This window comes from Ambystoma mexicanum, chromosome 1q (genome assembly GCF_040938575.1).
Source record: "Ambystoma mexicanum isolate Mex_15411 chromosome 1q, UKY_AmexF1_1, whole genome shotgun sequence".
NCBI lineage: Eukaryota > Metazoa > Chordata > Amphibia > Caudata > Ambystomatidae > Ambystoma > Ambystoma mexicanum.
Genome location: NC_090922.1, coordinates 634,864,332 through 634,892,322, shown reverse-complemented (window position 1 = coordinate 634,892,322; position 27,991 = coordinate 634,864,332). Strand labels below are relative to the sequence as shown.

General features: G+C 45.3%; 1 protein-coding gene across 2 annotated transcripts in view; it reads left to right on the top strand.

Moving 5' to 3' along the window:
• ABCD3 (ATP binding cassette subfamily D member 3) overlaps positions 1-27,991 on the top strand; it is a 949,084-nt gene that overhangs the window by 231,066 nt on the left and 690,027 nt on the right. For both annotated transcript variants that reach the window (XM_069641211.1, XM_069641209.1), the window contains one exon: positions 11,869-11,938. In XM_069641211.1, the coding sequence (XP_069497312.1) occupies positions 11,869-11,938 (70 nt within the window). The remainder of the gene's footprint in view (positions 1-11,868; positions 11,939-27,991) is intronic.

The following is a 27,991-nucleotide window of genomic DNA, read 5'->3' as shown; positions in this document are numbered from 1 at the left end:
AGACAAGCTAGAGAATACACGTTGTCTCACGAGTGGGAGCTGGACAAAAAGGAAACCCAACAGATTTTTGCCTTATGGGGCCATCCGCAGATCGACCTTTTTGCCACCAAGGACAACCAGAAGTGCCGAAGGTTCGCCTCAGGGCACCTGGAGTATCAATCACTGGGAGACGCTTTATCAGTGGCTTGGACAGGAAAGTTCCTCTATGCCTTTCCCCCATTACCCTCATTGCGAGGGTACTAAGCAGGCTGAAGGAACAGAATTGTTCAATGATCCTGATTGTGCTGGATTGAGCGCAGCAAGTCTGGTACTTGACTCTGAAGTATCTATCCCGACGGCCCCCGATTTGCCTCAAGGCGCATCAATATCTGTTGACGCAATAGAACTGCAAGGTCCTCCACCACGACCCGAGGAGCCTATCTCTGAAGGCATGGTTCCTGAGCAGCGTAAACTGATGAATCTTAAGCTACCTTCAGAATATTGGGATATCATCAGGGCCACGAGAGCCCCGTCGACACGAGTCACCTACACCAGGAAGTGGACTCGATTTTCCAAGTGGTGCGAGAGATCTGCCATCGATCCTCACTGTTTCGGTTGACCATGTTCTACCCTACTTATTGTGCCTAGCTGAGACAGGGCTTTCATTGTCCTCAATTAAGGTCCATCTGTCAGCCATAGCGACTTACACAACAACTCCGGAGATGCAATCCTTGCTCTTTGTCAGCGGTTAGCCTTTCTGAAAGGGCTGATGCGTACTTATCCTCCTACGCCCACACCAGTCCCGAACTGGAACCTGAGCACCGTCTTAACAGCCCTCATGGAACCTCCCTTCGAACCCATACACAGATGCGACGTGAAGTTCTTGTCTTGGAAAACAGCCTTTTTGATAGCCATCACTTCAGCCAGAAGGATCAGTGAGTTGCAAGCTTTGTCATTTGAACCTCCATTTACTTTGTTCCAGAAGGCCCGCGTCATCTTAAGACCACATCCTAAGTTCCTCCCCAAGGTGCTGTCTGAAATGACTCTCACTGAGCGCATTGTTTTGCCAACTTTTTTCCAGAATCACGCTTCTGAAGCAGAAAGAGCATTACATTCTCTGGTCGTTGCGAGAGTTTTGAAGTTTTACTTGCAGAGAACCAAGGAGTTCCGCTCCTCAAACCGACTGTTCATTGCTTTCTCTGGCGTACCAAGGGACAGCATTCTCTAAAAAAAAGTCTGTCAAGCTGGGTTTTGTCTTGCATCACCCACTGCCATCAGATGAAAGGCGACCCTCTGACTAGACCACCATCATCACACTACACCAGAGGGAGGGCGGCGTCAACAGCATTCCACGCAGGGGTTGGCTTGAAGGACATATGCAGAGCCTCCACGTGGAGCACTCTGCATATGTTAGCGAAAAACTACTGCCTGGCTGAAGATGCCAACAAAGAAACTGCTGTTTGACAGGTAGTGCTCTGTCATCTCTTTGCATAAGGTAGGACCAACCTCCTTTTCCCACCTTTCCCAGAGTATGTAACCGTTGTGTTGCTGCATGGTAAAGGTTTGAGAAATATGGTGTTTCTGTATTTATGCATATATGTATGATGGTGGCATGTTTTAACTGCTTGGTATTCTATTCAAGCATCTGAATTTATGAAAGATCCAATGCTGGAGAAGTCTTAGTTACTTACCTGTAACTGTATTTCTCCAGCATTGGTATCTTTCATAGATTCACATGCGCTCGCCTGCCTCTTGCGAGGCTGCTCCTATGCTCAGCATACATCACACTGTAGTTTCTACGGTTCAAAATCTGAAGATGGCTGCCGGTGGCGGAGCTTAAGTCCTGCCACCTCATTGGTTGGGGCCATAAAGGACCAAAGGGAGGTGGAGGGACTACACAATAGAATGGCTCATAGGCCATAATGGGATATGTTAATGCATTGCTATGTAGCAATGTGTGTATTAAAAAAAAATAATAATTATTTTTTATCACTGAGGATTCCCAGTCTTACGACGGGGAATATTCAAGCATCTGAATCTATGAAAGATACCAATGCTGGATAAATACAGTTACAGTTAAGTAACTAAGACATGCTTCCATGATTACTAATGTAGTTCACAGTGCTATTAAATAAAGTTTTTATTTGAAAAAACTGAGGTATTCAAAAAATTTTATACCAACCCCTCCCCCAGCCCCCTCCATGAGTACAACTATTTTTCCAGGCCCCCAAAAAGAATAATTGCTTATATTTTCTATTAAACACAGCCATTTCAATCCTTATCTAAAGAGCTTTGTGCCCCCTTCCTGAATAACCCTCAGGCCCCCCTTTGGGCGGTGCGTAGTGACAGCCCCACTGCTTTAAACGTTTCGTGTTTGATGCGTATTGAAATGGTACACACAATATCCCAACATATTGTGGCGTATTTCACATATTCCACTCCAGGATGGCCATTGCTCAGGGACAAAAGGTGGGCCTTGCCCTGACAGTTTATTAAGACCTTGATTGATGGTAAAGCCCTGTTTATCCAATTGCATTATTTTTCATGGAATGAACAGACCAAAACCATACTGCTTGCAGTGCGAGTTCATTATAAAATGCAGTGCACACGAGCATCATTTTCTTCACATAAGAACAAAGAAAGACTATTGAAGCAGTTAATGCTCCCCTTGCATCACTAACTCTCATTACTGGAGTCAGAATCAACAGTGTGTTTAAGATTTCATACAGTTTTCACTGACAATGGGATGTTTCAATGATTTGGCCTGGTCGATAATGCCTGAATAGGGTTCTAAGGACAGCCATTTTGGGGCCATAGGGCTAGGTTTAATAATTAAGCTTATTGCAGCACCTGCATCTGTTTCGTCTGCTGCAATTTTCCATGTGCTGGTTATGATAAAACGACCAGAGAATGTAATGCTCTTTCTGCTTCAGAAGCGTGATTCTGGAAAAAAGTTGGCAAAACAATGCACTCAGTGAGTGTCATTTCAGACAGCACCTTGGGGAGGAACTTAGGATGTGGTCTTAAAATGACGCGGGCCTTCTGGAACAAAGTAAATGGATCCAGAAAAATCTCACCAGGAAAGACTTGCTGGCACAACTTTTACTCCGACTCCGCTTATGAATGATTGAGCAGATCACACTGTCTTGGCTGGCCAGACTTCACAAACTGCCCATTCCAGGCAAACAGCGGGAATGTCCTGTGCCCCTTTAAAAATAGGCACGTTAATGTGGTGCCCTCGAGATCCAATTTCACTAGACAGATGCCACCTTTCATTATGTCTGAGTAGGTGAATTTCTTACATTTTCAAATGATGGTACAAAATCCACTCATTTTGCTGTTTTATCAAAGGCTGAACTTTTCCCTACCTGTGTACCAGAAAGGTTGTGGTCAATACAACTCTCCAGACCTATGATGGCCTACTGTCAAGGTCCTTCCCTCACTATGCTGTCCACTTATGTGAAGAGGCGCTTTTTCTTTGCTGAAATAGAAGTACAAAAGTGGATGCTTAACTTCTATAGGGGTACTGCCGAATTTCTAATTCAAATCCCATTACTCCCTTGCAAAACTATCAAGGTAGGCTTGGGTTTTGCAGAACAGTGCTGTTCTACCTACCACTGGAGGATATTTCACTGTGCCCCTTCTCACCCGAGGTAAAGGGTGATTTTCTGGCTAGGGCTCCATCTTCATCCTCATTTGTGTCCATGAGCGGGGAAGAATGTATTGCGTTGACCATAAATCTAGTACGGTTCCATGTCTTTACATCTGTGCAAAGCATACTTATTTTAAAAGGGAACAATCTCTCGATATGCGCTTCCTTTATTTTTTTGTATATCCCTTTATATGTTTTTGTTTTTTTAACACCGGTTTTCTTGTGCCCTAAAACAAAAAATAGACAAACTGTGGCAAATGCACAAAGATACATTAATTGGTGTAAAAACATGTCACACCCTCCTCCCCCACCCGTTAAGTGTCACAACTTCCTTCTTGAGGGCTTTGCTGACCGTTGAATCGACTGGTCAATGGACCCCCCTCCTCGTGCCTCACTACTCCCTCTAAAAAACGTTGTTGAGAATGTCTTGAATAGAGGGCTGCCCCTTATCCAGAGGAATGCATGTTCTTAAGAGACTGCCTTGCAAAAGAGTGTTCATAGGAAACTAGACCCCCCTCCCCCCCAACTTGGTCCATTTTAAGTAGCAGGCTTTTCTTGTGCTCAATTTAGGCACAGGTTTCCAGATAAACCAGCACCAATATCTCCTTGACACTCTCTGCCAGGTCTAGGATTTTCATTGGCAGAATGAAATTGGTGATGTCCAGGTGTTTGTCCTAGCAGAACTTACAGGAATGGATCATTCCCTTCTTCAGGACTTTGTGTCTTTGTTACAAACTTAAACATTTGTAGTTCAGGATGGGGGGGAGGGAGACCCTCCGAAGCCCTGCCTTAGAGTACAGTCCTAGGACATGGTTCCCTCATGCGCCATCTCACTTCTCCAGAGGATTTCTGGGCCTTGACCTCTTGTACTCTGCAACCCTGGAGAAGGGTTTACATTCCAATGATCTGGGGTGCATGATGGGATTGATCATACATGTCCCTCTTGTCTTATTTTTCTTTTCTTTTTTTTTTTGTCATTTGTCTTTTGCCACTTGACAATTCTCCTTCTGAAGGAGAAATGTTGCCTTCAGACGTGGTGCCCACCTCTGCGATTAATGTCTGCACTGCGGTACTTGTGGACCCATATTGTTTTCGCTTTGGGTGGGGTCAAGTGTCTCATCCAGGGCAGCATAGCCTTCTTTCCTTGTTGTTTTGCCCCCTCTGCTCCATAGAAGAGACTACAAGGCTTCTAGCCCGAGTTGGTTTCAAGCCCTTCTAAGACTGCCTCTTTGAGAGAATCACCCATCATCTTAAAGTTTTATATATAAATCTAATCTGTGGGGGAACCAGCCAAGACAAAGATTTTTGAACTATGTATAGCTAATATGGAAATAATCCAATTATTGCTGACTAAACCCTTACAAGTTGTAGTTTGCCAAGTGATTGAAACAACATCTTGGAATGTAGCAATGATTTTATGTTTAACCCACATTAGGTAAGGTTGAGTACAGACCATACCCCTTCTGGAATCTAGAATTAATGAGGCCCTGAAGGATATAGGTTCAAAATTGGACCTATTTAAGACTGAGGCAGGAATATGGGCTCCATATTTTACCCATTTGTTTAATGCAATTTTAGTATTTAATATAGATCCTCCCACAGAGACTAGAGTAGAAATAATTCCAGTATATAAAAAAGGGGGGACACAAGGATCCAGCAGATTTTCGACCCATCTCAGTGTTTGATTCAGGGGATAAAATATTTGCGAGGTCAGTCCTAAAACTCCTGAAGGCATGGGTTGGAGACAGTGGGATTGTTCCATTTGGGAATCAGCACTATAGATCAATACCGAAGTTTACATTTACTTGTAGATAAATACTTAACCCTACAGAAAATTAATTTGTACACAATGTTTGTAGATCTTAGAATGGAATTTTCTAAGAAGCTTGCGTATATCACCAGCATTACTTTCTGCTATCCTACTACTGTACAGCAATAACAAGCCCACAGTAAGATCGGTGAGGGGTGTGGGGGGGGGGTGGGGTCAACGGTGAGAACTTGGGTCTATTCAAAATAGATAAAGGTGTACCCCAAGTTATAGCTAAACTGCTGACCATTGACATGGACACGCCTTCCCTGGGTAAGGATAAATACTCAATGCAGTCCTTATTTCTATAACACCAGGGGCCGATTCTCATTTAAGGGCGGTGAGCATGCTAAACAGCGCCCTTCGCTGCACCTTTTCCTGACGCCCATGCACCATGCTTATTCTAAAGTGGGCCTGAGCGTCAGCGCAGTCCACTAGTGTATTGTCTGCAATTTGCCTGTTTTCACAGATAACTGGTGGATTGCAAGTCTCACCAGCATTTCTGTTAGATAGCGGCACCCATAGTTTACCCGCATTAGCTTCACATTTCAAACCTGTATTTAGGCATTACATTAACAGCCCTATTTTTTTGCCTAAATAGCATAAAAGTAACAGTAAAATATCACGTGTGATATAAGCAACAGTAAAATATATGTATCTTGTGTGATATACATGCATATAGATATCTCGCGTGATAGATTTGTGTGCTACACACACCACGCACAATGGTGCGTGGGTATACTTACCAGTGCTATCTGTGGCACTCCTCCACACCACCGAACCCACACTTGAACCAAAGAGGTACTGTGTATGCGTGCCACTTTATGACTTCCTTGCATCCTAGCAACCAGCGCACATATTCCAAAAGTCGTGCATTCATTCCTACTTATGAATAATGCGCCAGCATCAGAATAGGTGCTAAGCACTGAAAATATCGCAAACCCTTTCAACGTTTTCGGTACTTAAAACTGTGAGAATTGGGCCCCTTTCTGAATTTAAAGACTTTTTGAACGACAATGGGCTCCACATTAACTATTCAAAAACAATGGTGCTCTAAACGAGGAGAAGAAAGATCCCCAAATTAACATGCTCTGTTGAGGGAGAAACCGTAGAGCAGGTTTGCACCTTTGCAAGGTAATCGATGAGAGAATCTTCAAAAGGTAACTACAACATTCATATTGAGAAACATGGAGTGGTTATGACTAGATACAGTGAGTCGATATCAACATTTGAGATATCCTGTGGGCCTGGTGCTGCAAGTTGGGGGCCTATAAGATGCAAGCCAGACAGGCAGCCTTATATGGTGCTGAACTGTGGGAGTTTATGAAAACAAATGCACATTCTACGATTTAAAAATGGCTTCTTTAAAAACATATTAGGTCTACCAGTAACTTCTACCACAATCCACTGCTTAATGAGGTCAATCTGCATGGTATGGCTTACGAAATTAAGCTTACATCTCTATTGTATTGGGTGAGAGTGTGGGGCACTCTGGAGCTAAAAACATAGAGATGCTGTGAGTGACATACTGTCCCAGGAGAAAGGGCAATCACTAGTGTGGTGTGTGCATATTACAAATCTCAAGGAATTAATTGGTTGACAAAAGCAATTAATAAAAAGGCATTCCATACCCTTGAAGAGGCGAAGACTTTACAGAAAACACAGAATTCAGCGTTACTTCAAAGGTTCTAGAATAAGAAAGTGTTGAAAGGATAGGAAGGGTCTCTGGACGAGCTAAAACCCAAATTCATGCCGTCACTATTAAGTTCAGGATAGGTAACCTTCGGCTAGCATGGGATACTGGTGCCTCCGATTAATACTACCATTGTCGATCTCTACAAGAAAGGGAATCCTATTTCTTATATGCCCTGTGTACATCGATTTAAGAAGAATTTGTTTGAGAACTAGTTGCTTAAGAGCCAGGATAAGAACCACCACTGAAGCTATGGTTATGTGTGACAGAACTGATGACGAACTGAGAGTCCATGGGGTAGCACAATATTTGCACAGAGCATTGGCTAAGAAGGCACCACCTATTAAACTTTGCTCTATGATTTTAAGGTCTTTGCGGGGTCTTGTTGACAGCATATTGTAATACTGTATTTGGTTTATGAACTTCTTGTACATATATCATTTGTGTTTGAATACCAAGCTGTTCAGTGAATGATAAACTGAACTAAGCTGTTAAGCTTATACCTTGATGCCACAATTCAAGCTCTTGACAAGCTATGCCCCCTTTGTAAAGGAATCCCTTTCTTATTTCCGTGTCCAGCTTGTAGAAACTTTTTTTTTTTTAATTATTGGTGTTACTACAACATTGATTGCTGCATGTACAGCTAGTTCTGCAGTGACCATTTTTAAGATGCAGGTCTCTTGGGTAATCAGTGCCCTGGTGCTGCCACCTGATATCTATGCTGCCAGGGGGCAGGAGGTTCTCCGTGGACACCAAACTACTTGCGGGGCTCTGCATATATCTACAGCAGGCAAAAGAAGAAAACTGATGGGAGTTTCTGATGCTCATGCTCTCACCCCTCTGAGCAGTACTTTGTATTATTGCTGGGTCCTACTCCTATGACCGGCCCTGCCAGTGCTGATCGAAAGATACTATGCGTAGGAGAGAAAGAAAAAAATACATGCTGGACATAACGAATATCTCTGGAAGTGAAATGTTTACAAGCAGAAAACTATGCATTACGCACCTGAAAAAGGCACATCTCCCATTACCATATTTGAAGGAAGGAAACAATTGAGCAAGAACATAATTCCCTGTCGAGGAATATAATCCAAGTACCATCAACTCCATTGATACCCTTGAAGGCACAGACCAAGTAGTAAGCACTAGATGGACGTATGTATCTTGCTGGAGCAGCAAGGAAGTAGTAGGGACTCTAGTCCGTGTAGAAGCAGGGATTTAAGTTTGTGAGTGCTAGCCTGGGCAGCACTCGTACAGTGTCCAAAAACTGTCCTTGTTCCCGGGCACTGCAGGGGCTTGCTCAGTTCCCCATGAGTAGCACCTGGCGCAATTTAAGTCGAGAGCCTGGGAGTGTTGTTGGCATGCCTTCTGTGGACAGTCGGCACCTAACTCCTAAATGATAGCCCTCTCCAAATGTGTGTATATAATAAATGCAGACTGCGTCCAAAAATGACGATCTGAGGCCATGCTGAGTGGCCCATAGTAGATTGCAGGACCCCATGTTTATTTGGGGCAGGCACACCTTGCCTTTCACCTACCCCTCCTTTAGGCCACACCTGGCGCAGTTTGGCCGTGCCCCCTTTCGTGGGTGTAGGAGATATGGTCTACTTCACAGGGGTTGGCTATTCCCTCGGACACTGATTGATTGGTTTGAACACACTGAGCTACTCCAAAACATAAAGCCACATAGAAATGTTAGTATTTTCACTGAATGTTGGATTTTTTTTGTTTGTGCTTGGTGGCTTCTGTAGAAAGAGTGGAATAAAGAAGGTTAAGCATAATACAAAGGTATCCGTTGCTGCACATGTGGACTAGATTATGATATGTGGTATGTCATTTATAACGCGCCTGCACACAAGTGTTTCTAGGTGTGATAAGACGGGGAAGACCGAGGGAGGACAAGTCAAACTATCTTTTTAAGCCTCGTCATTCAGATCGTGCAAGTGTGAGAGCAAGAAGTGCAAGGGGAAAGGGATGGGGGAGTGCAAGGGAGAGGAGGGGAAAACAGGGCAGCAATGCTCTGAGTAAGTGCAGCCAGGGTAGTACAAGGAGAATAAGGAACTGTAGGGTTACAATTACAGCCCCAAAGTACGTGGTAGGCCTGGAGGCAGTGCAAGGGTGACTGATCAAGAAAGAGCCTGGTACCCAGTGTGGCACGGAGGGTAGCCAAGAGACGAGTCTGTATTGCGGACAGGTAGACGGGTAGCTCAGCAGGGGAGGGAGAGAAAGCAGAGAAGAGAAAGATTTTGAGCTGCTTCCGGAACTTCAGGTGGTCCAGCTCAAGTTTTGGGGGGGGCAGGGAGGCCATTCCAGAGAGGGGCATCTGCTGAGGAGAGAGAGAGAACTACCCCACACTCACGGCCTAGCAAAGCGTCTAACCCTTGGAGAGTTGGAGTTAGTTGAGTGAAGGCCTTGAGACGGAAGGTATTTTGGAAGGGATCGTTGGATGTAGTGCGGGCCCCAGCCCCAGAAAACTTTGTGGACAATGCAAAGGGTCTTGGACTTGATCCTTGCAGCCACCGGGAGCCAATGGAGAGATTTCAGGGCTGGAGATATACTTTCCCTGGGCTTTAGACCATAGCTAAGTCTTGCAGTACTGTTCTGGATTAGTTGCAGAGGGTGAAGAGTAGAGGAAGAAAGATTGAGAAAGAGACTGTTGCAGTAGTCCAGCCTAGAGAGAACGAGGGCTCTGGAGACAGTGAGCTTCTGGGGGAAAGTTAGAAAGGGAAGAGTCCCTTTGAGGAGATGCAGCTGATAATGGGACTTCTAGGCGATGTCCGAGATGTGAGGAGAGACAGAGAGTGGAGTCGAAGATGACGCTAAGGTTTTTTGCCTTGCAGAAAGGCGAACAAAGAGAGCACAAGTTGGGCGGCCAAAGTGAGTGAGAGAAAGCCGGGGTAGGGGTCCCAATGAGAAGGATCTCTGTCTTACTGGCATTAAGGCAGGGATCATTGGAGGTGCACCAATCCTGAATCACAGTCGGGAATGAGCGAGAGAGGAGAGGAGGCTGAGGGGAGCCTGAAGGAAAGCCACGTGTCATCCGCATAACCGTGAAAGTTCGAGGAGAAGGTATAGATCAGGTGGGCCAAAGGGGCCAAGAGGAGGTTGAAAAAATGGGCCGAGAGGATAGAGCCCTGGGGAACATGAGAGAGAGAGAAAGAGAGAGAGGTACCTGGGGAAAGGCGGTGCAAGAGGAAGGTTAGACACTCTAGGGCCTGATCCGTGATGCCAAGGTTCTCAGAGTAGATTGATCAGGAAGCGTGGTTGGCCATGTCGAAAGCAGAGGAAAGATCGAGGATGAGGACAGAAGGAATGCTGGAATCGAGATTCGAGAGGGTTACATGTCTTTATACCTAAATATTTAATAAAGAATGAACAAATATAGGGTATTTTCTAACAAAACATTTTATAGAGCATGCACTATATATTTATCCCTTTACCCCACCCCTAAATGCATTCCCTATAAAAAATGTTATAAAATATTCGATATAAACACTGCATACCATTGGAGAGCATATCTTCAGTGGTGTTCAGGAGAGCTGTTTCCGTACCTCTGGCAGCTCTGAAGCCAGACTGATGGTCATGGAGACGACCAACAGATCATTGGAGGTGCACCAATCCTGAATCACAGATAGATGGGAATGAGCGAGAGAGGAGAGGAGGCTGAGGGGAGCCTGCAGGAAAGCCGGTCAAGTGGCACAGCAAGTAGAGCGCTCGCTTTGACATCAGTGCAGAGCCTGCTAACGCAGGTTCGAATCCCGGCAGGGCCAAACTCAGCCTTTCATCCTTCCGAGGTCGATAAATGAGCACCACACACCGTGGGTAATAATAAGCAGATACCTGAGGGTTCGTAGCACTATATAAATGCCAGATTATTAGTATTATTATTATTATTATTTACCCACTAAGTATCTAAGTTTTCAGAATAAAGATGTTCACGGATTCCTTAGGTGTACTTGTTTCTGCATATATCATGAGAAAACTGATGGACTTCAAAAATTGGGTAAGTCTACAGGAACAGCCATGGTTGTTCTGGTGCTTACCATTTTGAAGATCTTGATGATACCAACTACAACTTGGAAACTGTGCCAATCGACCGCTCAAAGCTAATAACCAGCACCGCATTTTGCAATAAAACTGGTGGTTGCTAAACTTTACTACAATGTATTGTTCCCAGTGCTGTCTTGTTGGCGACAATTCTGCAATTGCCAAAGGCATAGGTGATTTGTGAAGGAGGATTGTCCTCGAAGATGTCCCTAGTCACATTGCTGAACACCCCTCAATCCTTGAATCTATGGTCCATAATCTCAAAAGCTTCCTTTCTGTATACAATTGATCTTTTTGCACAATGAAAAATTAGTCTTGGAAATGGCATAACTTTATTTTCTTAAATGGCATGTCGGTTCTTTTACCTTGACCAATGTTAGGATTGTTCGACATCTTGGTGTCACTGAACATGAAAGTGGCCGTTTAAGTTAGAAACAACTAGTAATCTTTGCTTTATTTGCACCTGGCTTTTATATCGCTAATCTAGCATGCTCTTGAAAGAGTAGATTTCTCAGTGTCACTTGCAGACAGTTTTTAAAACCTAAATGATTGATTTGACATAGATTACTCTGCCATGCTTTTGTGTTGTTGTAATTCTCCTGATGTGACGTGAATGCTGAGTTTTGAAGTGACATACAAATAGGCTTGAAGCATGTCTCATTACTAACCTCCTTATGCATGTGGTTGCAGTGCTATCATTGGTCGCAGCAGGAAAGATTTCACAAGATACTTGTTCAACTTCATCGCGGCAATGCCAGTTGTAAGTGTTTTTGTTATTGTATTTTTGTAACTGTTGATATTTGAATGTATTGTGCTTTATGTAAATGAAATACATAGTTGATATGCATTGAAGAGAGGTCTGCAGTTTTCTTGTTCCCCAGGCTGCAGCACTATTTAGTGATGTACCAGAGATTGGGGAATTTCTGTATTGCAGCTTCGACCTTGTGAATACCTTTTTCTTCCTTGACAAAGCAGTGTTTTTCAAAGATTTTTCCAGATAAGTGATAAATACATTATCCACATCAAGATGAGTCAATATTTAGATGAACAGGCCAACTGCCCTGTTTTAATTAAATGTGTTGTCACATTTTAATTCACCTAGCCGAATACGGGTTCCCCCTTTCATGAAATTGCAGAATTTTCAAATTGGTTTACACTCTTTACAGGTCGTTTTTATGGTATAGCCTTCGGCATGAATGTAAAGGTTTGGAGAAGATACTGTGCCAAAGATGACTTTTGTGCAGGGCTATTCTGTAACTCTGTTGTACATGTGTACTGCATAGAAATCAGAGAAGTAAAATGTCCAAGATTGGTGATTTATTGAGTTCTTCATGCCAGATTCCTCCAGCATCTAAGCCGTCAACCTGGTATCGAGCACATATGACCTGTCATCGTCCTGTTCCCATAACAAATCAGTAATTGTTTTGTGCCTGAAAACCAAGCCGTAAAGCACCTTTTAAAAAGCTTAATTGTGGAAGAATTTGTTTTCATGACCATTTTGCTAATTTCATTAAATGTTTTCACCGTTCCACTAAGTAGGCTGATGAGAAATGTACCAGTTTTGCTAAAATGTAGTTCAATTTGCATATTGCCATGGTGATCTGGAAGCATCTACAGTCCCAATTAACTATTGTAAATGTTGAGTAAAAAGCACAAAACCATCTCTTAGATTAGTATCTTATATAGGTTTATTCATGAAGAAAGAAATAACATTTGATTATTTCAGAAACCTCTTGAATACCCCTCAACTCTTTTGTTAGTTGTAGAAATGCATATTGTATTTTTTAATAATTCAGCAGGACGCCCCCCACCTTACGCCTAGGCTCTGATGTTTTGCATATTAATGTAATTGTTTCCCTCTAAGCATGTGTATTACAATATTTATATATGTCCCAGTTTTTCTCCTCTTTTATAGGCCTCTGTAGTTTTAAAAAATGAACTCTCAATGCATGGCTCTAAGAGCAAAAGAAGGTAGGACCAATGCAATTTTGTATTTTGTTTGGAGTCTTGCAGAATTGTGCATCTTTGGTTTTTATTATTTGTTTACAACGAAAAGCTGTACTTTAAACTATTCATGCAGCATGAAACCAGCCAAAAGCTTAATGGGGCACTGTGCATTTTCCAAAATAATCAGTAATACCTATGGTTAGAGAGACTTGTTGCCTTCAATAATTCCGTTTGTAACAGGTGCAAGGCAGAATGTATGCAATTTTTAGGAGGCAATATTACCTAGGGTCATACAGACCTGGATAATTGGACCTCTTGCTCACTTTGCATAGAGAGGCTCATCTTCACCACACTGATGCCCAACGAAGCAGAAACATGTGTCTGCAGTTAATGATGGTAGTCTTGTTCAGAAGAAAATGGCATTCCCTTTCCGTGCTGGACTATTGTGTGGGACCACACTGATAAGCAAATGGATATTTTTTTCCTGGGAAAAATACAGTGATCTAAAATGACATTGTAGAGACTTCTGAGTGGGAACCTCCCCGTAGAACAGCATATCTGGCCGTGTCAATTCTCAATAGACGAGCTACCACACATTTGGCCATTCCCTACATTCTATGTAGAATCACGTCCTTGCAGCTCAGCAGGAAGATGGTAAGATCCTTACTGGGGCCCTGTACTGTTTACTCGATATGTTCAAAAGGCTTAGCTACGCGATCCTGTCCCTCTGGGATCCTCCTTCACTACAGTGCTTTGTACCTCGTTCAATAAAGCAGATAGAAGTGGGAGCTCTGCTGCTGTGCTGAAATCAACTATTCCTTGCTGCAGCTCTCACAATTTTTTGGTTCTGTTGTGGGATGTCTCTGCTCACCTACGTGCAGCTCCTATTCAGGGGACAGAACTGCTGCCTGTGCCAAGTTCTTTGTCCCCCACTTGTGCTGCCTGTGCATTGTGTGACTTCTATGCTTGCTGCTCTGCCTTCCTCATTGTGTCGCCTGAATGATGACCTCCTTTGTCCTGGTTGCTCTGTTTCTGATCCTGGCACATCCTGGGACTCTGAAAACCAAATCAGAGCACAGAACTATGTACTAGTCAAACCCAATCCTGACATCTAAGGTGACCTTTGCACCCATGCTCGCTGCTCATCCTTGCAGGTACCTTTTGTGCTGGTCAGCCCTCATTTCTTCTGACCCCCATTCTGCCGATGGTCCTCTTCTGGTGGTGGGGGTCTTGTGGCTGTGTGCAATCTGTTTTCAGTGGTCCATACTGCACCCATCCCTCAACAAGTCTTTGCTCATCTATTTTGAATCTTCTTTGCTTTTGGTGCGCTTCCCAAGGGTTCTCAGCTGGATCATTGCAGACTCCTGGGACCTTTAGTGTAAACTTCTGATCTTTCACAATAACCACATAGTAACAATTGACTTTGTCCCCGTGAGTCCAATGGACAAACATTTTTGCACTTTTAAAATTCTCTAAAAATAACATTGACTTGACTTTTTCTTGATATTTGTTTTTAAGCTTTGTATTTCTCCAGCATGGGGTCTGGCATGGATTCACATGCTCATGAATATTCCCCGTCGTCAGGCTGAACATAAACATACCATGTCCAATCATTACTGGAAAACGTATTGCTCTCAATAGTTCTCCAAACGTGACATGTCCTCTAGCAACATACAAATGTATACAGTCTTCCCCATATTCCCTCCCATTCCATGACTCCCCTTCCCCTCCCTCCCATCTGAGTCCTCAGAGTAGTACTGTTCTGAATATCCCCAGTCAGCAGTTCATATCCCTCGTTGTCATTCCCCTTAACACAGTCTCTTTACCCACCAATCATTTGTGTAATGTCCATTCCTGTCATTACTAGTGTCCATCCATTTCATGGGGTTTTAAGTCCGGGGAGGAAGCCAATTCATTCAACAACCGTCCCCAATCCAACTCTACCAACGTTTCCTCCCCTGGGTTCCTAAACGTCGTCAAAACCGATACTTCTGCAAGCCCCCATCGTTGTATATCCTGAAGCCATTGACCTAATCCAGAATATCACTACTCTTCGTTTAGCTAAGGCCATCATAAATTGTGCAATCCTTTTTGTGTTTCTTCTTCCCTGGGATCAACCCCCATAGACAGACTGCCAGAGTGCATGTGTAATTGCTGCCTGGTAAAGCCTTAAGACGCTCCATAACCTCCTCCCACCCCCTCCCAATGCGTGATCATAACCAGACACTCCCAAATCATGTGCCAGAAGCCTGCGAAACCCATTCCACATCGTGGGCAGTCATGTGATATGGAAGGATTTATGATATGCTGTTTTGCTGGTGTCATATACACTCTTATGTAGATAGTTAAACTGAATTAATTGAAAACTGTGCATTCTGTGACACCTTATTTTCCTGCACCCACCTCGAACCATTGTGTTTCTTGTTTCTGAAATGGAAAATCCCACATCCTTTTCTTTATTTTGTATTAATTTATTTATTGTTCATTTGTTATACGCCTTTAAACAAGTGTTTCAAGGCGCAGCAATGCAGGAGGGGGGACGGGTAGGAGAAAAATAGCGATCCTATTTGGCCTTGCAACATTCAGATCGTGCAAGAACAGCAGTGAGAAGTGCATCTGTGAGGGGAGGTGGGGAAGTGCTGGAACTGGGAGGAAGCACCCTTAAGTAGTGTGCCAGGAAGGCCAGGTTGACCGGGCCAAGTGGAGGATATGAGTGAGGGGCGGGGGGCCCACAACTAAGTGCTAGTTAAGCGGATGGGATGGCACCCAGAGGTGAAAGCCAACCAGCCAAGTGGGCCTGTGAGGTCAAGTGCAGGATGAGGGTAGGGCGGGGTCACGGGAGAACACGTGCAATGGTAGACTGGGCAGGGGAGGGCCTGGTGACCTGTAAGACTCTGAAGGAACCAGGCCACCAGTCTTAGGCAGAGGGGACATTAGCTGGGGAGTGGGCAGGGGAAAGAGGAAGAGAAAAGGAAGGTCTTGAGGAGCTTCCAGAACTTAAGAAGATCTAGCTGAGCGGGCATTCCAAAGGGAGGCAACTGCAGAACAGGGATCTAACTCCGACTCTATGCTCAGAAAATGGTCTTATTTGCAGAGAGTTGAAATTGGAGCTAGATGAGCGAAGGGCCTGCCGAGGTATTTAGGGAGAGAGTTGGATATAGTGTGCTCCCAAGCCCCAGAAAAGCCTTGTGGATGATGTAGAGGGTCTTGAATTTAATCCTCGCTGCAACCGGGAGCCAGTGGAGGGATTTAAGGGCTGGAGAGATGCAGTCCCTGGTCTTGAGGCAAGGATAAGTCTTGCTGTCCTATTCTGGATTAGTTGTAGGGTGAAGAGGCGTTTTTCAGATGGAGGAAGAGGCTGTTGCAGTAGTCCAGCCTGAAAAGAACCAGAGCTCTGGAGACATTACGTTTCTGGAGGAAGGTGAAGAAGGGGAGAATGCCTCCGAGGAGGTGTAGCTGAATGTCGGCCTTCTTGGCCAGGTGTATGATATGAGGAGAGAAAGAGTGAGGAGTCGAATAGGACGCCAAGGTTTTTGGGCTTTGCGCGAGGGCAAGGGGGCCCAAGAAGTGTTCCATGTGTTAAAATCGCGGCAAAAATAGCAGTTAGCACAATATTGTGGCAAAAAGGCTGTGGTTTTGTCGCCACAATCCATGTAAAGGATGCAGGGGACAATCCTGCAACCCTCTGACCCATATAACATTTAAGGGGAGCAGTGGACACCCCCGAAGCCCCCGGACCCTTAAATGGTATAATGGGGTACACCTTTACTGGGTCAAACCATGACAATTTTTTTTTGGTGCAGGCGACATTTTTGCCGCGATTTTATCATTGCATACCACAAGAAGGGGGGTGGCCAGAGTGTGGGAGGGGAAAAGGGGAGCAGGGGTCCCAATGAGAAGGATCTCGATCTTACTGGCGTAAGGCAGAGGTCATTAGTAGTGCACCATGCCTAAATAGCAGACTGGTAGTCAGGAATGGGAGAGGAAGGAGAGGCGGTAGAGGAGAGCAGCTTGAAAAAGCTGTGTCATCAGCAGAACACTGAAAATTGGGAGAGAAGGTGGAGATCACATGGGCTAGGGGGCCAGGCAGATATTGTAATTGGTTATTTATAACATGCTTAATACCCAGAGGGGACCGAACTTGTGTTTCTCTGCGTCTTTCTTCCAAGGCAAATGTGTTGCCCCTGAGGTATCCTCCAGAGACAATATTGAAGAGCCAGGGCGAGAGGATGGTGCCCTGAGGGTCACCACAGGTGGAGAGTGAGATGGTGGAGAGGAAAGAGCCCAGTTGAACCTGGGATGGTTGGTCAGAGAGAAAGAAGGCCAACCAGTCCAGAGCCAGGTCTGTGATGTCGACGGTGTCACAGAGCTGCTTTATCAGGGTGGCATGATTGACCATGTTAAAGGCAGAGGAGAGGTCAAGAAGAATGAGGATAGGAGAGCTGGAATCAAGATTAGTGAACAAGTCTGACTACCAATTTGTCTTTCAATCTGCAGGGCACCATATAACCTGGAAATTCTTTCTCCCCACCCCTGACGTCAGTACTGTTTGTTATTGAGCATGCCTCTGGCTCCAGCCCCGTAGTTCAGCCAGTCTCCTAACCATTTTGGCATATGTGAAAATGTGACCACTCGAGACTCCGTATGATATCTTTCTTTGATCAAACATTAACTGCCCTCTCACGAAGAAGTCTTCCAGTAACCTACAGTTCCGTTCCCCTAGAGCAGCCTACCCCAAACACTGCCATGCCTCCAGAACCTTTGAATCGAATCCAAATGGCAAGTCTGCACGATACAGACCCTTAACGTTCAGTTAAGTCAATAACCTCCTCCATACCTCCCGCACCACCTGAAAAACATTTCTGGTGCCTTTTCCTCCTATGGGATTCCACAGCAATTCAATTCCCTGTCTGTGAGTCGGGATACTGCACAACAAACACTTGATTTCCGGGGATGTGTCCCACATGTCCACTGACTACAACTGCCACACCATAAAGTATAGCTCAGTCCGGTAAGTTTAACCCCCTTCTTCATGGGTGTGTTGCATTGTCCCCCCTGTGTTACCCCATGCCTTCCTGTATTCCATAATAATTCACCTAGCTTCTCATTTAACATTGTGAAGAATGCCTTTATCATTTATGGTATATTTGCAAAAAAAATTCAATAGCCCGGGGAGCACCACCATCTTGGATAGGGCCACCCTACACATCCGAGAGAGAGGCAACACAATACCTGCCAGTGCCTGACCTGTGTTATACACAAATGTCACCTCTAACTCATTAAATATATGGAACCCCAAGTATTTCAACGATTCCAGTTCACATTTCCCACCCCAGTCTGGAAGGGCTCCTGTACTTTTAGTACATAACCTCCCCAGGGGGGGAAACATATTTGTCCCTATTAATTTGAAAACCCTGACAGTTTCCTGAAGTTGTCCAGAAACTCCAGAATGATTGCAACATTTTCCATTGGATCGTTCAGGTACAGCTAAATGCCATCTGCGTACAATGAAATGATGTGCATCACGCCTCCTACTTGAATTCCCGGGGCTCGAATGTGTTCAGAAATATCAGGTTAAGGGTATTAGTGACATTGAGAATAATGTAATGTATGTGACACCTTTTATTTTTCCTCTTACTAACAATGTGACAATAACCAATCCTCAGTGTTTCACGTGTGCCATTGTGCCATTATATAGGAGCTTTAGCCAATTTATAATTCCTACCCAACCCTAAGGCCTCTAGAACTTTAAATAGCTCAAGGGTGTGGAAGTATGAGACAGACACGAGTGGTCAATTGGTTGTTTTACATTTTTATTAAATGTAAAACGTGGTTGGGGAAACTCCTATCTTTTACTAAATCGAAGAGGGGTTTCCCCTGCCTCAATAAAACAAACTAATGCCAGAGTGTCAGAACGAACTAGGGTCAGAATCTGAAAAAGTTGTTCTCCTTCCTTCCTGTGTCCAAAACCTAATTTGACACTTACTCACTAAACTCAATAAAAGGGGAAAAAATTGAAAACCTGTCTCTTAACTGGCCAGCTGCATCCTTGCTTTATAATTAAAAAATGAAAGTAAAAATAAAGTTTCACTAATTTTGTATTTCAGGTATTTTCTCATAAATGGGTTTCATAGAACACATGCAGAAACCATCATTCGTCCTCTGCTTTATGGCTTTACTTGGTTTACTCGCCTGCAAAGTCATCTTTTCCTCCTTTCCCCTCACTAGAATCACAAGGAGGTTCTTGAACTCTAGTTTGCCGGGATACAACTTTTATTGTTTCTCCGTTCGGCAGTCTAGGTTTACTTTCCTGCCCAGAGCTGCCCGTCGTGCCCACGTAGTCCCCCAGGTTTTTGTTTGCTGGGAAGTCTCGTCATGTTCCCCCACATCGGCGGCATGTGGGGAATCTGTTCTCTGTTCTCAGCTGGATATTTCCTCCTCTCTAGTGGCCGTGGACCGACTGAACAAGTTTTGTGTTTCTCGGTAGTGTCTTATTGCTTTCACTTTGTATCCTGCTCCAACTAATGCTTCACCCTGACTCACGTCAGTCTTCCCTTTTTTTTTTTTGTTCCACTTTCAACTGTAGGATGAAGACTAGAGCACTCATGGTGCTTCCCTAGTCTCTTCATCACATCCTCAAGGGACCTCCTTGTCCCAGTACTATATACACATGTCACTGGTTCAGATTTACACAAGTACCCTAGTTGATATGCCATGAGTATTTAGAGTAGGGTTTTACCAAGGGAGCAGTGTTTGCTTGCCTGTTAAAAGGGATGTTATCCTTGGATTTGCCATTTTAATGAATCAAACAATTTAACCGCATCCAGCGAAGTGAATTCCAGATCCTCTTGGGAGCGCTTCACTAGATCCAAGACATGGTGCAGGCATCACAGGTTCATTGTTGCATTACGTCCTCCCACAAACTCGCATTGGTCTGGGTGTAGCAAACCCGGCGCTATCCTAGCTAGTCTCAGACTCTTTACTTAACATGTTAGCATCCACATTTAACAATGAGATGGGTCAATACGAATCACAGTGAGTATGACCTTTGTCCCTCTTTATTTAGAAGGAGCCTAATCACTGCCTGTCTTAATTCCTCCGGCGTAATGCCCGTCTGACATGCATTATAGACTCTCTTCTGTTGGGGTACAAGGATCTCTATGAATTTCTGATAAAACACACTGTGAACCAATCATTCCCTGGTGCCTTGTTGCGTGGATTTAATAGCATGCCGAATTTCTGCTTCCTCAATCGATGCAACTAGCTCTTCTTTAAATTCACCGGTTAATCTCGGCAACTTCACCAAGTCCACCAGGTTTGTCCACTCTAGTTCTGAATAAGTACCTTTGCTTGTATATAACCTTTTAAAGTAGACCTGGAACACCTAATTTATCCCTTGCTGAGACACTACCTTTTTTTCCATCTTGGTCCTGAATTTGAGTAATCACTGTCTTTTGGTGCTCTTGTCTTATGAGCCATGCCAAAAGGCGACCCGCTTTATCACCCTCCCCATGTAGCCTGTGAGTATATTAATTTCGCTCAAACCTTGATGGCGAGTCTTGCGTCTCCTGGTGTGACCTTACATGCCCTCGCAAGGTAATTTCCCCACTCAGAACCCCTTCGCCAACTCACCCTCTAAATGTTGAATCAATTTTTCATTCACACTCACTCAGGGAGTCGCCTAATAATTTCCTAACTCATGTCTTATTGGACATGCATTGTCCCCTCATAGCCACTTTAAACACTTCCCACTGTATCCCTATATCCTCCAGAGACAACTCAGTTTAGTTAAAAGAATGTGGATTTGCCCTCCCGTAACGCTGTATGAAAGGCTACATCTTCGAAGGTCTGCCCGAAGCCTCCAGAACAAGATTGCCAGTCTCCCAAATGGACCGTGAAGGACTGTCACCTGAGGGGAGTGATCTGATCCTCCCTAAATATTCTGTGTTTACAGACCAATGAAAGTGCTTCCTTCCCACAAATATGGTGGGGAGTATGAGTTGTGAACGCTAGAGTGGTATGAGTAACCCATCACCTGTCTTTGTGATTCCATCCATAATTCCACCAGATCCAGTTCTGTGGCGACCTGACAATGAAGTTGAAGCATGTTACTTAGTGGGGCCCGGTTTCCCTGTCTGATCTTGTTTGTGGTGCAACCCTCCACCCCCAATTAAACATTGGATCTATACTGTCCCACTAATCTTGACACTGAGGGGAAAATAGTTTCCATCGTCCACATTAGGGGCATATGACTTCATCATGCATATGTCTCTCTCTTCCAAGTTGCCCACCAGCGCAATAGTTCTACCTTCATCGTCCCCTATTATTTTATGGATGCTGATGGGTACACCTGGAGCCACCCATATCCTAACCCATCTAGAAAAAGAGCAGTACGAGGAACCAAACACCTGCCCCACCCCCCAATGTGCTCTTCAGACACCTCAGATCCCTTCCCTGCAAGTGTCTCCTGGAGCAACGCTATATGCATCCTATGTTTCAGAAACCTCCCCACCTTCAACATTTTCCCACACCTTGCACTTTCAACATACCCTTTTATAAGCAGCTACTTCCCATTTATCTTGTCAGGTAACCCTGTGAGAACATTAGTATGTTGTGCACATTCAGTGGGTTTGTTCCACCTATACCTCCTCTCATTTCGATCAGACATGAAGATAACTACAACCGTTTGCAAACTTCCAACGATTCAAACCATCCCCTCCCTCAACTGTCACTCTGCCCCGTCCCAGTCCCCCTTTCCATTACACTCCTACTCATCCTTAATCCAAGTCCTTTCCATACCACCCAACTACCTCATTTGTATGACCAGCCGGTCCCTCCATCCAACCCCATCACTCCAATCCTGGATGCTGGAATGAGGCCCCCGGAAGGAAGCCAGTCTGTGCTCCCCGCCAACCCGTTTAATATCTCTATCTGTACTCTCTCCCTGCCATACTCAGAACAAGATCAAAATCCTGGTTATTTGATACCAAACTGTCTGTGCCCGTCTCATGGGACACAGCACATGTCGGTACAGTGATGACCTTCAATCTGCCCCATTCTGCCCATTCTGCACGGCAGAGTTCTGCGATCTATTCTCTAACCATCTCAATGCTTCTCGTGGGGATGTGAACACATTTGATTTCCCATCAACAAGTACTTTTAGCTTTGGAAGAAAGATCATCCTGTTTTTCAAATTTGCGTCACGTAGGCGACTATGAACTGAATCAAATGATTTCCTCTGCTTCTGGAGTGCCAACATGAGAATCCTGGAATTACCCACTTCAGAGCAACCTGCTTTGCGAGACTCCTGCAGGATTGCATCCTTGTCTTGAAACATCAGCAAATTGGCCACAATCACTCTTGGGTGACCCCGTGGAAGTGGGGGCCTCCCTGGTACTCTGTGCCCTTTCCACCGTGAATAATTTGGAATAGCCTCTGAGCTGCTGTGTCTCCAAAATCAATTTTCCAACATACAACTCTGCACTTTGACCTTCTTCTCCCTCTGGCACTACGACCAAACGTTGCATCTGCGTGAATGACCCTCTGCGTCCTCTGCCCTCATCTCTAGGGTCTTTATCGCTCCCACCCAGCCTTATTACTGATTTCTTTTCATTTTTTAGTAATTCTTTTTTTAAAACTCCGTCAGCTCGTCTTCTATCATGCTCACTCTTTGCTACACCTCTGATACTGTCTCGCAATCCTGCAAATCGGCTCACTAATGTGACGTCCACCCCCCACTTCCTTGATTTAGCCTTCCAGAGGCGTCCTGGGTCTTGAATTGGTCACCAAACCTTTCAGCGTGACTCCACCAGTGGTGCTGTGACCTATATCTCCCGCTGCCACCATCACATGCTTGCCTTGCTTGGGTTTGGCGCCCACATACTGTTCCATCCTTTGCTGCCCTTTCACCATGCTGTCCCTTCCTCGTATAAATATGCAGAGGAAAGAGGTGACAACACCTGCACACTTTTCCAACAAGACTAATTTCGGTAGCTCAGTTGCTGCTTATACTGCTGCGGCACCTGGATCCCACCAGATGAGGGCAGGAGCTCCAAAAGAGCGCCACAGACCGGGATCCCTATACTGCATTGCATGGCTGACTCTGCTAAGCCGCCATGCACCCTGAATTAGTTACTTCCAATGCCTACTTGTATGGACCCACAGCCCAGTGTCTTTATCCCACAGTGCTCCGCCGTGCAGCAGCTGCAGTTCACTGGACCAAAGTAGTGCAAGCATCCACGGTCATCCTGAGCGCTTGAATGTCTGCCGCTTACTTTTCCCAGGTGCATGTACCCTCCACTGTTCTGCCCTTCACCACTGATGTTGGAGTGTGGGGGGTTCTCAAAACTGCTGCAGGTGTTGCCCGGCCCAGCCCCTTGATTACTGCCTAATCTCCTACCCATATCCACTATCTCCTCTCCTCTCACGGGCACTGCTGCTTCGTCCCCAGTGTCAACACTGTTTGAGCGTATCTGGTCCGCTCGTTCGTTCCCGCCTGGTTGCCCAGCTTTTGCGGCTCTCCTTGTCTCTCTAGCTCAACTTCCCTGGGCCGTCCCTTTCCAGGACTGTTTGGGACCGCCTCAGGACGCCCCACACCGCGTCAATGAAAATGGCGCCTCCCACCCCTCCAATGCCATACTTTGCTAGATTTGGCTGTCACACCTTGATCTTGGCTGGATATTGGGTCTCGCAACAGACAATGAACCTTTTGATCAGTAGGAGAGCGTAGTTCTGAGTACTCTAGAAAGGATGGTTCTCAGGAAATTAAACTGGCTGCCTCGGAGCCCAGATTCAAGAAGTGTGCATCCGATTGCTGCTGGCCACGCCCCCTGACTTTTTCTTACTAGTAAACTGCCTATGTTCTGTTTTTTCCCTTTGGCGTCCTGGGGTTTTTAAATGAGGCACCTTGTTTAATACTTAGAGATGTTTGGGCACTGAGTTTTAAATCCACTTGTGTTGCAGTAGTAATTTCTGTTGAGTTTTTAAGACTAGTTGGCTGCGAGGTCACAGGTTGTGGAGGTGTTTTCCACACCTCCTGTTAGGATTAGTACTAGTTTACTCTTTACATCTTTGTTATAGGTTTTTTACTTTCTGTTGGTGATTTTGGTTGTCATCCAACACGTGTTTCGGCCTCTCGGGGTCTTTACCAAGGCCAATAAGTAAGTTCACATAGACCGGTGGGCTGGGTGAATCTGGATGGCTGGTTGGGGTGGATTGCTTCCACTTTTAGTCCTATTGGACTGTTGGGAAGTGGGACCGGCTGGGGATTGAGTCCTGGCAGTTAGCCTACTGATGTTTATACGTGTCTGTCCACTTGCCAACCGGACACACGTAGAACCGTCACTGGGCTAACTTTCAGGTCTCAGTGCCTAGCCGGGCCTACTTTCCAACAGTACTAAAAGTGGAAACCATCCACACAAAGAGAATAAGAAGAAGAAAGGGAAGGCATAGGCTAAATTGTAATTATAATTTAAAATGCCTTAAGAAAAATAGCTTTTAGGCACTAACATAGGAAACTTCTCTTCTCCAGCACAGGATCTTTCATAGTTTCATATACCTTTTTAATATTACCTGTCCTGATATAGTCTATCAATATCTTCAAAATTGCACTTATCGGGAATCGGCTCTGCATGTTTTTTCACATGTGCCCCTTTCAACAGAAGATGCAGCCCACCTATGTAAATTGCTATCTACAAAATCTGGCCCCATTCTCGCGGTCTCCGCCTTCAGTGTCATTGGTATCACGTTGGCCGTCATGATCCCAGACCTAGTCCACCTGTGCCAGTCTGTTACTTGTGACTGCTGATATTTACGGTTAAGCCCTTGCAACGTCCGTCAAGACCTTCCAGCTTGTCTCCAGAATTCGTCTCGCAGTGTTAGCCACCAGGCGGACTGTCCACCTTGGTGAGTTTTGGCCTCTGCAGAAAAGTCAGATTTTTCTTCACCTCTTATTTAGACCCACTGATGTTCCACTGTAGCGTTATCTTCCCAGCTCTTTCTGCATTTACACCACATGTGTGAGGGAAGACTCCCAACCCTGTCCTGCTAAGATGGACTCAACCCACTTGCCTTTCTGATGTACCTTGTTATCCTCCAAGGTTTATAGTGATAATACCGAAAAAATAATGTCGAACTACAAAAATGTCGAAAAAATATACATATAACAGAATCAATTTTTCGAAAAAGAAATGTCGAAAAAAAAGTCGACAAATAGTAATGTACCAATGTAAAATGTCATCAATAGTACCATTTAAAAGGGGGGGTTCCCCCCCACCCCCAACCCTCCCCTGTGCCCCCGGACCACCCTCTCACCCCTCATACACAACACAAAAAGGTAGAAAGGGTTAAGCACATAGGTGACAACCACGAGTAAAAACCTTGCCTTGGTACCAAGGAACGAATAACGGTTGTGGAAAACCGTCATTACCTGACAGAACCACACTTGAGATCGGACTGCAGGAACTTGAATAGAGTTACTTCAGAATAAAACAGGTAATATTAGCATAACTAACATGTAACTAAACATTAAGGTATCTTACCATAAAGAAAATGTGTGACAGGAATGATAAAACAGTTTATTTTCTCCTTATTTTTAGAGTAAACCATGGAGAACAAGGTGGAATATATCACCTCACAAAAAGGAGGAAAACAGATGGTTTTAAATGGTTACATTTTCTATAAAGAAGCCGAGAAAAAGGAACACGCTTATTGCACTTATAGCGACTGCGTGGCCTCAGCCCTCCGGCCAGGCCATTCCATTCGGGAGAGTGGGGCCCTGGGTTTATTCTTCTCTAAGAATGTATTTCCTTTCCCCCTCTCTTTCTCTTCTTGGTCTGGCTGCCGTTACCCTTTGCTATGGAGAACACGCACTTTAAATTTTGCCTGTCGTGTAACGGGAAGTTTACTTGGAAGGATTCCCATCGGCGTTGCAATCGGTGTCTGCCTCGAAACCAAGACGAGCGCTCAAGCAAGTCCTGTAAGCTCTTTTTCAACCAAAAACGTTGAATGTCAGGTGGACTGAACGTTGTGTGGCCTAAGTTATGCAGGCCGAAAGCCATTCCCCTGATGGTGCCGACGCTTCGGACGACGAGTAATCCATCGGCAGCCATGGCTCAGATTTGGAAGCCATTTACCTTTCAGCTGAGTCTTCAGGCTCCCAAATGCCTGTCCCCTGCAGACAGGCTGACGGCTCGGTTATGGGGAGTTCACACCCCGGTGACGACGAGGGCACCCATGCACCATAAATACAAAAGCACACAACCCCTAACGCCTCTTTGACAGAGTCGTCGAAGAAGCACATCACGCCAACCGGGCCTTCGAAAACTTCAGTGCCTTCCAGAACTCGTGGTTTGACGCCCTCCACGCAACCGCCTTCGCGGCATGCGACTGGGCTTTCATCTGGTAAGGGCGTTCGTCCTAAAAAAAAAATAGTTGTCGACACACCGTCCAAGGGCGCTCAAGCACATAAGGCCTCGGTGGAGTCGCCGACTGTGACGGCCTGCGCTGAGTCCTTCAACCGACGAAAATCCACAAAAGCCTTATGGCTATCATTTCAGCAGCTACAGAGCACAAGGGCACCCCCTCTCATCAAGAGGAGTATTTTGAAGCCCCCAACCCTCTCTTGAAGGGCGTATTAGGAAACTCTCCCCCTTCTGGGCAACCTTTTCCATCTCCAGACCCTTCTAAATCTTCCCTATGGACTAGGGAGAGATTTGAACGACATATGGACAAAATGGCCCAATTTATTGACTTTTCTGACTGGTATATTACTCCTAAGAGACCCAGGGAATAGGACTTCTTCCCTATTCCTTATAAACAGCAGAAATTCCCCATCTTTGCCCAGGCACACCACGAGGATATCTTGGATGTCCCAGAGGACCCATCACAGGAGGAGACGTATGAGGCTAATCCCTTTGCACAGGACACAGTTACCTGAGGGTTCGTTGCGCGGTACAAATAAGGAAACTAAACTAAACAGCTGATCAAGACCCAGACTGGGATCCAGATCAGTCAGGGGATCGGGGCCCTTGGCTATCACCAACACACAAACCTGACCCGGACATAATTTGTCTAAATCCCCCTTCACCCCCACAGAGTGATTCTTTACCTATGGATAACCAAATGTTGTTCAATGCTTTTTTAAATAGAGCAGGTGATCATTTCCAGATTGCAACACACGAGGCAGCTACAGGCTCTGAATTTGTTGAGGATATCCTCAAGGAGCAGCCTCTGACTAATCAAGCCATCCCCTTACTCGAATCTATAAAGAGACGCCTAGCCCCCTCCTTGTTGTCATGGTCTCTCACACGGGCAGTCCTCAGTTGAAAAATTATTCCACCCATCACCTTCTGACCCACTATACATAAGGGGTTACGCTACACCGAACTCCCTGGTGGTTGCTAACACTCAGAAAAGGGCGGGCATTCCAATGTCCTCGGTGGAAGCCCCTCCAGATAAAGATTGTAAGAAACTTTATGCCCTGGGTAAACTGGTCACTGCCGCTGCGGCCTACTCTACTAGGATCGCAAACAATACTACTCTACTGGCAAGCTACAGTGATGTCTAGTGGGGCCTAGTCCAGGTTGGCCTTCAAGATGTCCCCGGGCCCACCCAATCATGCCTGCTGGCGGTCGTGGCTGAGGGCAGACAGGTTACCCACAACATATTAAATAATACTCTGGGAACTGGCCACCAGGGGGCGCGCCGATGAACACCACCTCCGCGTGAGCTCCAGCACCCATGGTCCCTGAGGCGACCTGAGCCCCCGTCTCACGACCCCCCCCACCAGTTGAGAAGTGCTGAGGTGCTGTATGAGGGCCCCCCCCTCACCTGGGAGCAAACGCGATCAAAATCGGACCGTAGAAGC